At 39.3% G+C, this 13588-nt stretch overlaps 1 protein-coding gene across 1 annotated transcript; it reads left to right on the top strand.

Moving 5' to 3' along the window:
* Positions 1–6590: 6590 nt before the first annotated feature.
* On the top strand, positions 6591–12690 carry LOC124291755 (ketimine reductase mu-crystallin-like). Its single transcript, XM_046728828.1, has 7 exons — positions 6591–6729; positions 7174–7236; positions 8201–8304; positions 9191–9368; positions 11105–11226; positions 11336–11420; positions 12623–12690. Exons 1-7 carry the CDS (start codon positions 6591–6593, stop codon positions 12688–12690), a joined length of 759 nt encoding a protein of 252 aa, XP_046584784.1.
* The last annotated feature ends 898 nt before the right edge of the window (positions 12691–13588 follow it).

Genomic DNA, 13588 nt, shown 5'->3' with positions numbered 1-13588 from the left:
TGCCCCGCCGCATTGAAGCCTGCATTGCTGCCCATGGTGACTTGACAAAATACTAACTGTTCACCTGTCTTTGAATCTGGAGTTGTGTTCTGCTAATATTCACATTTAATACGTGAGTAATGAGTGAACATTTAAAAAAAAAATACAATCTTAAATTCTCAATAATTTCTGGTTGTACTGTACATGTGGTCTCACCTCAGGCAAGTAAGTTTGTTCAAAATTGCCTCTGTCCACCCAGGAGAAAATGGGTACCCTGTGGGGTAAGTCATGTGACTATAACCTTCAAGCGCCTCACAGGCAGCTTGGGTTATCCGGGGTACTAATGATCCTGCGCTATGAGCATGCTGTCGGTGTGGATTTAGCGCAATATAAATTGGTTTAATTATTATTTAAGAGCCAATACTAGGAAGCGGATTAGAGCAAAGGTCAAAGTCAACAGAAGAATATTCTGTAGATCAGAACACGGTGGCAGCCTCCATCTATAACTCTGTCTAAATATATATATATAGCGCTAGTCTAAATGTATCACACCACGGCCACACTGAATCAATAGTTGGAGCATTGTAAAATCACGTATATTACTATCTGCACACACCGATGTTGACTGAAACTCATTTCTTTATTCACACAGCTGAAAGTCAGAAGGAATATGTTTTTTTGTTATTTTTGGCTTAACGCAGCAATATTCCAGCTTTATGACGGCAGTAGGAATTTTGTGTATAGCGGTAATGAAATGTAAACCTTAGTGACTTCAAGTGTAACCATGGATTTACACTCTTCAAATAAAGCTGAGAGGGTACGTAAGTCCCATTGCATTCAAAGTATTTTTCATTCTCCGAATTGTAATAGTAGCATATTTGTTTCTTTAATGTATGGCTAATTTGCTAAACAATCACCAACACTTGAAGGTAGGATGTAAATCCAGCTAGGTTCCATGCAGGTAGCAAAAGTACTGTAAGTCACCATGGACCCTATATGTGGTGATCTACCTTCAGTAGCTGGTGATCCATAGGCCGTTTTAATAGTGTACTGTTCACTTTAATAATATCGTCTTATGATAACGTGCTAGTTTTACCTAAATATCAGTGATGCATTAGTAGTTTTACTGTTCTTCGACAACAGGTTTTTAAATTTCTAATTTTATCGATTTTTAATATGATAATTAATTGTCCTCGTCACGATAGAGCTGAAATATTGCCGAATATTAACTCACTCACTCACTCTTCGAAAAAAAGAAACGCACAGGCGTTTTCAGCAGTTCATTTTGGATATATTTTGACAGCAATTGTCATTAATACAATTCCTGTGTGGGGAACTGGCGACGCGTTTGGTTCAGCGATGAATCGCGTTTCCTCCTGCTACGACGGAATCGGAGACAAACTGTGTCTATCGACGTCAACACGAACGTTTTGCGCCGAATATAAACTGCGTTCGACAGGTGGACAGATCTGGTGGAGCAAGCGTCATGGTATGGGGGAAAATGTCCTACACGGGTAGATCAGAGCTAGTTGTGGGTCAAAGCAATCTTACAGATTGCGCTACATCGACTAAATCCTGCAACCTCACCTCCTCCCACCTTTTAACCGCCAGAGGGAGCTGTTTCAAAACGACAACGCTCGACCCCATGCACGTAAACGTCAACAACGACAACGCTCTTTCCATTCTTGTCTTCTAATGTTCCATGTATAGTAAGGTCAATATTGTTGTTGAAAAGTATGGCTACCCTTCTTGAGTTTGATTTAAAAAGAGGGGCGGTGGGGTAGCCTCGTGGTTAAAGCGTCCGTTCGTCACGCCGAAACCCGAGTTCGATTCCCCATATGGGTACAATGTGTGTCGCCCATTTCTGGTGTCCCCCGCCGTGATATTGCTAAACGCGGCGTAAAACTAAACTCACTCACTCACTTAAAAGGTGCAATTATACTTTGTAAACCCCATTCATTTGTCATTTTGTCTACATCTTCCTTAGCTACATGAAATTCTTGCAAACAAATATCAGAAAGTGATATTTTTCTGTATGTTCATTACCTCCTTTTTATTCCGAGTATCAGCTGATCCCCTACAATTAGCTGAAATCATCCTATAAATATTACTAATAATCGTTACAGGCAAATATATTTAAGTTTCATACATATCTCATGACAGAAGAATATAGCTGTTGGTGGTATGGTGCTATAGCCTGCTAATACATTTGTAGGTAGCTGTGGGAATAAAAAACATGAGATACATGTAATTCAGCTGTATAGTACAGATGGGCATGTAAATATATGGCATACTGTTCTACTTAGTCAATATCCCTGCTTGACCCTCTTTGGGTCATGTGACTTGTTTATGACCTCGGTCATAATGGTGGAACATATTAGTATTGTCCCTGCTAGCAAGGTTTTGGAAGTTTTAAAGTATGAAGACCTCATCGATATCGTTGAAACTTCGTTCAAAAGGTTTTCTTCACGTCCAGAGTCGGGAGTCTGCCAACCAGCGAGGAGCGTCATTTTAGTCCCACCGAAAAAAAGGGTTCGTAGAGGTCACCTCATACATATTAAATTAAGAGCCGCGCGGGACGTGGATTAGAGAGGTTAGATAGCCATGGATTGGGATACGTTTGAGCGATGACAATGGGTTGCTAAAAGGGAAACTAATAAATCGCAACAGCACAAAACCATTCTTTAATGAAACCAAGTAAAGATAATTTAATGATTCCCAATACTTATAAAGTCCTCAATGCGTTTCTAAAATGGGCTCACAAAATATGATTTTGAATATGTCTGCCATGGCCGCCATGTCATGAAAATATGATTTTATCTCGGCTCTAGCTAGGCTAATAACTAAGATATTTATGCGTTTGAAATGTAAGGCAAACTTAATTTTTGTGTGGAATGGCATTTAAATAATGTGTTATGGGTATGTGTTTTCAAGTCTGTAACATTTGATCTGATGAGAGTGACTACATTTATAATATCTTCTCTAACACTTCAGGTTACAAAATGTTGTTCCATGCATTCTCTGTTTGATTTGGAAAATGTTGCACTAGTATCATACCAAGGTTACACAAAATGGAAAGTTTAAATTTAAACTTGGATATGGAAGTTTTTCCAGGAATGTGATGAAAATGCTTAAAAATTGATTTAGAAAAGTAAAAAGTCCTGGCTGGGCAGGGTACTCCAGGGGCGTAGGAACGGGGTGGGGGCTGGGGCCCCGCCACACACACACACACTTTTTCAAGACGAAACCATATCTACCTTACCATAACTATAATTTCATTTATTTTTTCAATACGTTTCATAAATTAGCAGTGTACCTACGCCGCTCTGCCCCCGAGCGCCCCTGCCCCAAAACCATATTCAAAACCGTACTCACTCACTCACTTGCCAGAATATTCTATGGGTCAGAACACGAAGGCAGCCTCTAATACCTCTGTCTAAATTATAGCGCTAGTCTAAATATAGCACACCATGGCCTGAGCTGAATTAATATGTATCACAGTTGAAACATTGTATAATCACGTATCTATATATAAAACTATCTCGTCATTAACACATCGATGTTGACTGAAACATAATTTATCCAGACAGCTGAAAGCCAGAAGGAATTTGCGTATAGCCATAGTGAAACGTAAACTTCAAGTGTAACCATGGATACTGAAAATGTTTAATTAACCACGTGCCAAGATCAGTTACAGATCCATGCCCAAACTTTACACATACGCGTACGCGCACGGGCACACATACAAACACGCACGTGTATACGCACATACGCACACACCTACAAGCAGGAACACATGTACACAAAAAACTAAATACATATGAACGATTGACTTTCTGCTTCTCACTTTCTGTTGCTATAAAAATATTCAATTACATTTGTTCGTCATATTTAACCAATCCTTTTCAAACGGTATTTTCATTTGAGAAATAGATTTTGGTTCCAGTGTTTCATCATGTACATAATATGTTTCCATGAAAACAGCTTAAAGGTTTGTATCGCAGCGATAAGGATTAAATTCGTGTACTTAAACACCATGTACTTGCATGACACAGGTTGGCATGAAGTGCGTTATTACCGTGTATTAACAGCTGTGTAATATATGTAAAGGGAAGAACAAGAACAGATTACGTTATGTCTTTTTGATGTTGCCGCGTATATTTAAATAACCTCTGTTGAACAGGGAGAATGGCGTTATGTATATTGTACAATGTCGTTTTGTAAAATACTGGTTAAAACTTGCGTTATGTGTCAATAAAGACTATCAAACGAAGCTTATGACATGTTACTCTATTGCTATACAACTTATATTTCTATTGTCGTAATCTTCTATTTTCACATGTTTTGGGGTATGTTTGGTTGTCTCAAGGTGTTGGTCATATTTCAGCTTTCCTTCAAATGTTTAAGAATGTTGCAGTTAATATGTATTTACAGTCATAAAATGGTATTGTACAAGAAAGTTCTAGACATATATAGACAATACAAAAGCCTATTAGAACCAGAAAAGTATCTCACTCTATTAACAAATAAAAAACATAATGTTAAGAATCTTAAAATCAAAACTTTACGAGGGAATGTGGTTGGGAATTGAATTAAGTCAGCGAATATGTCTATATATTACATCCATGTACATTTTATGTAATTCATGTTCGATGTAAATTGTATTATACTATGTGTAGATATATGGGTCAATGACCTTCAACAACTTTACTTAAACAACACCTTTTGGGTGTTCTCAAATTACCGTGATTACATACAGGTACAACTTGTACCAGTCACGAAACTGAAGAAAACCTGCACGTATCTTTTTATTAGTGCAGTTTTAATAAAACTAAGTTCGATTTTTTGGTAGCATTTTCCACATTTCACATTACTTGGCTTTTAGCCCAAACTCACCCTGCTTGACCCTCGCGTTTGTGTCATGTGATCTCGGTCATAATGGTGGAACATATTAGTATTGTCCCTGCTGGCAAGGTTTTGGAAGTTTTAAAGTATGAAGACCTCATCGATATCGTTGAAACTTCGTTCAAAAGGTTTTCTTCACGTCCAGAGTCGGGAGTCTGCCAACCAGCGAGGGTCCGTCATGTTATTAAGAGCCGCGTGGGGCGTGGTTTAACAGGGTCCGTTGTGGTCATTTGTTATGACAGAGCCGCGTAGGGCGTGGTTCAGAGAGGTTTTGTAAAAAGTCATATAATGAAAAGGAGCCCTGAAGCGTTAGAGAATATTTCTAAGGCACTTTATAATATATGCGGTGACAAGGGGGTGTACAACACAGTTCTTTGATGAAACCAAGTAAAGGTCAATTAACAAAAAACATTCCCAAATCTAATACTTCTATGGGACCGTTTATATATGGCAAGGGGATATGATGATGATTTCAAAGTGTGTGCGTGCGTGCGTGGGTAATGTCACCAATTTTCTTCTGGGGAGGTGGAGGGGGTGTCATCAATTTTCTACACATGGGGAGGGGGAGGTGTCAGCAATTTTGTACATGACATGCAGGTGTGTGTTGGGTAGGGGTGGGGGTCACTTGCTTTGTACAATGAATTTTGGGGGGTTGGGGTTGTGTGTCATTGACATTGTACATGCTTCTCATATATATATATCATCAATAAATTATGAACAGTCCCTAAAGTCCACAATTTATATGTGTTTCTAAAATAGGCTCACAAAGCATGATTTTGAAGACCCATGGCAGTCATGCCATGAAAATATGATTTTAGCTAATAACTAAGATATTTCTGCATATTAAATGTAATAGTGCCAACTTAATTACCAAGGTTACAACAAATACAGAGTTTAAGTATAAGCTTGGAAATGGAAGTTCTTCCAGGAAATAATGTGATGGAAATGCTTTTATTGCTTGAGGCAATTAGGTAAAAGTCATGTTCATTACCACACTATTTACATACAACATGTTGCATCTCATGTTTGATATACTGATGTTGAAGCAGAATGAAACAGCTTGATGAACAGAATAATACACATATGAGTTTTGAGGACTTTCTTGGCTTGATTAATGAGAGGGAAGTTGACAGACTACAAAGTAGACACAAGTTAATGTTTCTCATGAACTGTTCAGTGACATTTCTGTATATATCCAAATACTGTTGTAAAGGAGGTGATGGTAGTAGCTTGTATCTTTAATGATTGCTACTAAAGTACTGTATATGTTATCCATATATTGTGTAATTTTGTCAACCGTGTGCACTGCCAGCTTCAAGCACATGGCAGATGTATGCTGAGTTTAGTGTATTTAGTTAGCAAAAATGAAAACTGCAGATTGACAATAAAAAAGTAAGTTTCCCCTGAAATAATATACTGGACAAAATAAGTTAGGGATATTGGTATATTTATGATTGATATTTTATCAGTGTGTCAATGAATAAATAGATCATTATTCATTATTTCAAAATTTATATATATCCCTAACTATTTTCGTCCAGTATATATGCCACCATAGTACCTTAAAATGCATGCATTATGACACCATTGATAATTGATAGAGGTTTTTCCATCAAGTTTTACTAAGTTTTCTGTTTCAATCAGTGTCAATATGTTTTAACTCAAAACATGAATTCGCTGTTTATTACAACAGATATTTTGGAATTATGCCTGGCTACAGTCAACAGGATGAAGCTATGGCAGTGAAGCTGATCACCTACTTTCCCATGAATACAGATGTGCGGACCTTCCATGGTTCTATACTGATGTTTGATGCCAACACTGGAATACCGAAAACTGTAGGTTGTACATCATGATGAATATGTTAGACTACCTTGTAACTGACAGTATATGTGATCTACACATCTGCTAGTTGCTGGGCAGAGTAGTGTCCCTTAGATGAATAAATAATGGACCTCCCAACACTGTGGCTTGGATCATTTGGCCACACATTTTGTTAGGTTATAAATCCACTGACTCAAAAAATTTGAAATGTAAAAACAAAAAATTGAAAAAATGGACAGCAGTGTAATCGGTTGACCAGAATTAAGTTAAATGGAAAAATAAATTCTTTGCTGTTGCTGTTGCCTTGCTCCAAGGCTGTACTGAATGCTAAGCCCATGGATGTATAGAAATTCTTTACAGAGGGAAGTCTTGATAAGCAGTCAGTCAGTGACTGCCTAGATAAGGGTGAAGACACACACCTTGATAATGCTCACAGACTTTTACTTTACTATTTATGTTTTGAAGATAATGGATGGGGAGTTAATCACGACTATGAGGACGGGAGCAGCATCGGCTGTGGCTACCAAGGTATGTTTTAATTCAGAGTAAACCCTTATGTTTTCATCCTTGCTAAAAACTGAAATTTTTTTGGGTAGTGGGGCTTATCACATTTGAACCATCACAGTTTTGTTTTAATATTTTGGAAAATATTTGAATATCAATGCTAACAGTAATTCTCACAACTGTCTGTTTCTGCAGACATTTTGGACTGATACTACATATCCAGATGAGCACAGTGCCTGTGGCAATATCTATAAAAATTGGCATCTTACTACTATTTCTATTGACTTTATTTGGTGATGGGGTCACAGGCCCTCAATGCACAGAGTATTACACATCAGAATATTACAGAAACACAGGAAGCGCCTGCAAAATCAGAGACACAGATGACAATAGAGGCAATTACTGTCAATGGCAAAAAAATCAACAAGCGGAGTGATCATGGTGATAGAAACTTATTCTGCAATTTAATGCAAGAAATGTGTACTTTCCAAGATTAGTTATTATTTCATTGTGAGATAACAGCAGCTGCTTAAACTTGTCGAGAGATGGAAATTCCCAGTAATATTTAGGGGTCAGATATTTTCTGAGATCGTCGTAAAATACACATTCTAAGGAGGAATAATTAAATTGGAATGTTACTAATAAGGTTTGTTTTTTGTCTGCACCATTTGTAACTATGTGCTTGTGGGTTTCACCAAAGAGGTTCACTTCCACGATATGGGACATTGATGTCTTCACTCGGTCTGGGGGCCGTGGGGTGGCCTATTGGTTAAGCATTCACTCGTCATGCCGAAGACCCGCCAGCCCGGTTCGATTCCCCACATGGGTACAATGTGTGAAACCCATTTCTGGTTTCCCCTGCCATGATGTTGCTGGAATATTGCTAAAAGCAGCGTAAAGCTAAACTCACTCACTCACTCACTCACTTGGTCTTACAAACTGTGATAATACTGTAATACTATAATACTGGTGGGATTGTGTGTTGCAGTACCTGTCTCCCCCCCGAACTCCACGACTCTCGCCATCCTTGGTGCGGGTGTCCAGGCCAGGTCTCACTTCCACGCCCTTACTCAAGTCAGAACATTCAGCCAGGTAAAGATGCTCATGTTTCAGGTCTTGGTATTTGATGCAGGATTTTACCAGATTAGCATAAAAACTTACGTTGGACACGATGACATGCAATATCTGCTCCACTGTATCAAAAGAAGTATGGCTTTTTTCAGCCATTAAAACATATTCATTTGCAACATGCACTGTAGCTATATACTGATTGTTCCCCTGATCAGAAACACTAAGTTCAGACTGTGCTTGCCTGATCAATGTTCACATCCTCAATACATCGCAAATGTTCTTTCAAACAAAGAAATCCCTATCTGTAGTTTGTTATAATGCATATAATGCACAATTATAGATGTCCATTTTGATGACCTTAGGTCAGATTAAGATGCGCTACTTTCCTGATAGTCATCTATTGATAAATTTCTTGTGCTTCAGTCAACTCAAGAACACTCGGTAGACACTTTATGTATTTAGTGCTGACAAAAGTTACTAGATCTGACCTACTTTGCATTATAATTAAATATCAGTTAGCAGTATAATGTTTCTTATGTCACTGTTGTTGATTAATAATGCACCACTGTGATACTAGACAATCACAGTATATGCTTTGATGTGATGCTTAAATGGTGGGACTATAGGGAGTGTGAAAAAACAGATAACTGTTCTTATGTCTGTCATATACCATTTTCCTTATTATCCTTATTAGTTGGTTCAAAACATCATACAAAGCATTATAGGATCAGTTGTATGGGAAATAACATATGTTGAAATATCCGTATTTTGCATACTTAAAGGCACAAAAGTGGTATGATTGTTTTCGTGTCATCTCAGTTTGGCATTAGACAAGACGTGACAGATAAAACCTGAATACGTTCCGGATACTAGTAGGTTGTCACTCACTAACTAACTCACTCACCAGATGAGACTGTGGAACTGGCGAAGGGAAAGTGCAGATATTCTGGCTGCTGAGATCGGAGGCACAGTCTGTGATACTGTAGAGGAGGCAGTTCGTGATGCTGATGTCATTGTCACGGTTACCTTGTCACATACGCCGGTCCTGAAGAAAGCATGGGTTAAACTTGGGGCCCACATCAATGGTAGGAGAATCGTGTTGTTAACATATTACTTAATATAATTTTGAACATTGCTTTAGTTAAATATATATTCTATACACTCAAGATTTATTGAAGGAAAATATACTAGGCACATAAAGAAACTGCATAAAAAAAATTAAAATCTAAATTTATCAAACCTGTGTAGACACATGGGTCAGTGGGTTCGTCCTTGAGACGTGCAATACGTTGTTGCACGTGCATTCCGGGAAAGAGAAACAGAGCAAATGAATGCCACACAATACTGTCACTTTGGAAAGCTCAACCCCTGCCCTTGCGATTGTTCAAAAAATTAAACGGCTATTGAAACGCATAGCATGCCAGGGCTCACGTCTGCACAACGTCATGAGGCCATTGGGATGGTCCGTGGGGGAATGTCTCAACGACAAGTGGCTGCACATTTCCACTGCCACCGGAACACCATTTCTGCACTGGTGAGACGCTACCAGAACACAAATGACGTCATCGAATGGCCACGTTCTGGACGTCCACATGTAACAACGCCAAGACAGGACAAATGGATAAGGGTGACCCATTTTCGCCACAGGTTTCAGACTGCAGTTATGACTGCCCGAACCATCCTAGGACTTCGCCGTATCCACCCCAACACAGTTCGACAACGTTTACGTCATCTTGGGATCAGACCATGACGTCCCGCCATACGGCCTATCCTGACACAACGTCATCAAAAAGCTCGCCGAATGTGGTGCCGAAATCATGTCTGCAGACCCTTGTTTTGGTGGAGAAATGTTGTTTTTACAGATGAGTCCAGGTTTAACATTTCCCATAGTGATGGACGTCAACGTGCCTATAGACGCATGGGAGAAAGTTAGCACAAGCCTGTGTCTTGGAGAGGAATCGCTTTGGTGGTGGTTCCGTGATGATTTGGGGTGGAATAACAGCACGCCAAAGAACTCCTTTGGTGATTGTTCAGGGCAACTTAACTGGTGTTGGCTACAGGGATCAGATTCTTTGACCTGTGGCAATTCCTTTTTCTGCAATGTCATGGCCCTGGGTTAACATTCCAACAGGACAATGCCAGCCCTCATACGGCAAGGGTTGCTATGGATTTCTTGCAACATCACAACGTTGACTTACTGCCTTGGCCTGCAAATTCACCGGATCTCTCCGCGATAGAGCATGTTTGGGACGAGATGGATCGATGTGTTCCTCATCCGCCAGATAACGTCCTTGACCTTGCAACAGAACTTGAAAGAATCTGGCGTGACATCCCACAAGCCTTCCTTGCAGGCTTGATAGGCTCTATGCGTCGTCGATGCACTGCTGTTCACAATGCTGATGGTGGACATACCCGTTATTGAGCTTGTCACATGGTCGTTTGACCCCTGTCCCGCTTGTGGACTCGTGACGTCATTGTGATTGACTTTTCAATTGAAATTCTCCCGACTTGTTATAGTCTCATGATCCTTCCATTAAAGTTTATATGTACCTTTGACATTGTTATCGTACTTATCAACTGGGATAATATTTTGACAATGCACAGTTTCTTTATGTGGCTAGTGTATATCCTTAAACCTGTTGCTGTACAGGGTTGCCTCCAATAGGCTTCAATGATTGATGAACCACATACTTTATTTTAATCCATGTTGTGAATGTTGTGCCCGATGTTGTGAATGTTGTGCCCGATGTTGTGAATGTTTTGTCCGATGTTGTGAATGTTGTGTCTGATGTTGTGAATGTTGTGGGCAATGCTGTTACAGCTGTGGGTGCCTGCCGAGCAGATCGCCAGGAGCTAGAGTCAGACCTGATGCGCCACAGTGTGGTATATGCCGACAGCTACGAGGGAGGCTACAAGGAGAGTGGCGACATTATCCTGTCTAAGGTAATTTGTGTTGTAACGGGGCACTTGTTTAATGTTGAAGGGTACATTACAAGATACACGATCAGTGATGTTATCATGTGATGCCCTCTACTGTTGTTCGTGTTCACAGGTAGAGATCTATGCAGAACTAGGGGAGGTAATTCTTGGGAAGAAGGAAGCCCACATAGACAAAACAACAGTCTTTAAATCTCTTGGTGAGTTGAGATTTGTATGTAAACTATATGCCCCATTTCTTTCATTTATCCAGTTATTACTTGTGATGGTGGGTGAATTGACAAAGAATTTACATCAAAAGACACTTGTTTTTCATGGACTGTTTTGGGATTGTAATATTATAAGGTTTATCTCCCTCCAATCTGAGTCTTTGTTGAAGACAACTTCTGCATTCTCTTTGATGAAAATAGGAACTGGCAAACAGTTTAGCACAGGTATTGTTGACATTTGATGAAACAGTATACTATACATAATTTCTCACCTGTTTCTGCTCTGACAACTTTAGTTTACCTCCTGAATGCCCCTGTCTGTGTCTTTAGTAAAAGCAATACTAGCCTCATAAGCCCAGTCAGATTGTAAAAATATTCTCTGAATTTGGCCCGCACACTTTGCAAAAGAATGAAGAAAAGATATATAAGGCCAGACCAATTTTATTTCTTGCTTTACGCATCTGCAAGTTGTATTTTTTCAAGAATAAGGAAAAAAAATATAATGAATTTTCCCTGCTCAAAAATTATAATCCTAATGTTTTTCTTGGCCAGAAATGTAAAGTTATCAGAAAATATTTTTTGATTGTTTTTAGCTCCGTATACACTTCATAAATTGCCAAAAGTAAAATACTTTTAGTATTTAAAAGGAATATTACTTAATGACTCGTGATTTAAAAAAAAAATGTTTTCCCTCCTGCCTTTAGGTATTCTGAGGAAAAAAATTCGTTAAACAGGAAACATTATTGGTCTGGCCTAAAGTCAGTTCAACTTCCAACTCTACTTTCATATACGATGTTCATGTAAATAGGTCTGGTTATATTATGTCTTGTTTTATATTGTACAAGTCATGTCTTATTCTACCCCTATAGGAGGGTGTGCCCTCTTGTTCCACCTGGTGGATCTACCCCTATAGGAGGGTGTGATCTGCTTTTCAGCTAAATGGCACAGGGTGTGTTATCATGCTCTGATAGTGTGGATCGTTGTTCAGGATTTCAACCTGTAATTTCTGTATTCATTCATTTACAGGTAACTGTGATAGAGCTAGAAGTTTGCTTTATTGATAATTATTTTGGAAAATTGGAATTTATATAATATTGTGCCAAACATCTGCAACTGGATAAAGAACATATTGCAAATCAGGATTAAATGACTTTCTTTGCAGTCAAAGTACAATACTTGCCATTGTACTTCAGGTCTCGGCATTCAAGATGTTGTCTCAGCCAAACTGGTGATGGATAAAATAGAGGAACAGACAGCTTAAGCCTGGGATGCAGCGAGGGACCTCAGCCCCGGGCAGTTTCACACAGATATCTGAGGGATTTGACTACTATCTTAGGTCTTACACACTAAAGATAGTTGTAGCACTCAGATAATTTTGTAATTCAGAGCCCTGGGATCTGTTTCACTGAGTGGTCTGATGGATACGACAATCTTACCTCCTGTGTACACTTTGTTACACCACCCTTGGATCTATCTCTCACTGTGATCTGATGGATACGACAATCTTACCTCCTGTTTACGCTTATTTACGCTACCCTTGGATCTATCTCTCACAGTGATCTGATGGATACAACAATCTTACCTCCTGTATACACTTCGTTACACTACCCTTGGATCTATCTCTCACAGTGATCTGATGGATACGACAATCTTACCTCCTGTACACGCTTCGTTACACTGCCCTTGGATCTATCTCTAACAGTGATATGATGGATACGACAATCTTACCTCCTGTATACGCTACCCTTGGATCTATCTCTCACAGTGATCTGATGGATACGACCATGTTACCTCCTGTACACGCTTCGTTACACTGCCCTTGGATCTATCTCTAACAGTGGTCTGATGGATACGACAATCTTACCTCCTGTATACACTACCCTTGGATCTATCTCTCACAGTGATCTGATGGATACGACAATCTTACCTCCTGTATACACTTCGTTACACTGCCCTTGGATCTATCTCTCACAGTGATCTGATGGATACGACAATCTTACCTCCTGTATACGCTTCATTACACTACCCCTGGATCTATCTCTCACAGTGATCTGATGGATGCGACAATCTTACCTCCTGTATACGCTTCGTTACACTACCCCTGGATCTATCTCTCACAGTGGTCTGATGGATACAACAATCTTACCTCCTTTATACAC

This window comes from Haliotis rubra, unplaced genomic scaffold (genome assembly GCF_003918875.1).
Source record: "Haliotis rubra isolate DU_JTF1 unplaced genomic scaffold, ASM391887v1 Scf5, whole genome shotgun sequence".
Lineage (NCBI taxonomy): Eukaryota > Metazoa > Mollusca > Gastropoda > Lepetellida > Haliotidae > Haliotis > Haliotis rubra.
Note: the sequence above shows the minus strand (reverse complement) of the source record. Positions and strands in the feature narration are given on the sequence as shown.

Bases quoted from the DNA above. Each gene is read 5' to 3' on its own strand.
- LOC124291755 (XM_046728828.1), top strand. From the start codon at position 6,591: ATGCCTGGCTACAGTCAACAGGATGAAGCTATGGCAGTGAAGCTGATC. The intron at 7,237-8,200 runs GTATGTTTTAAT...TGTGTGTTGCAG, and splicing joins CATCGGCTGTGGCTACCAAG to TACCTGTCTCCCCCCCGAAC. The intron at 9,369-11,104 runs GTAGGAGAATCG...ATGCTGTTACAG, and splicing joins ACTTGGGGCCCACATCAATG to CTGTGGGTGCCTGCCGAGCA.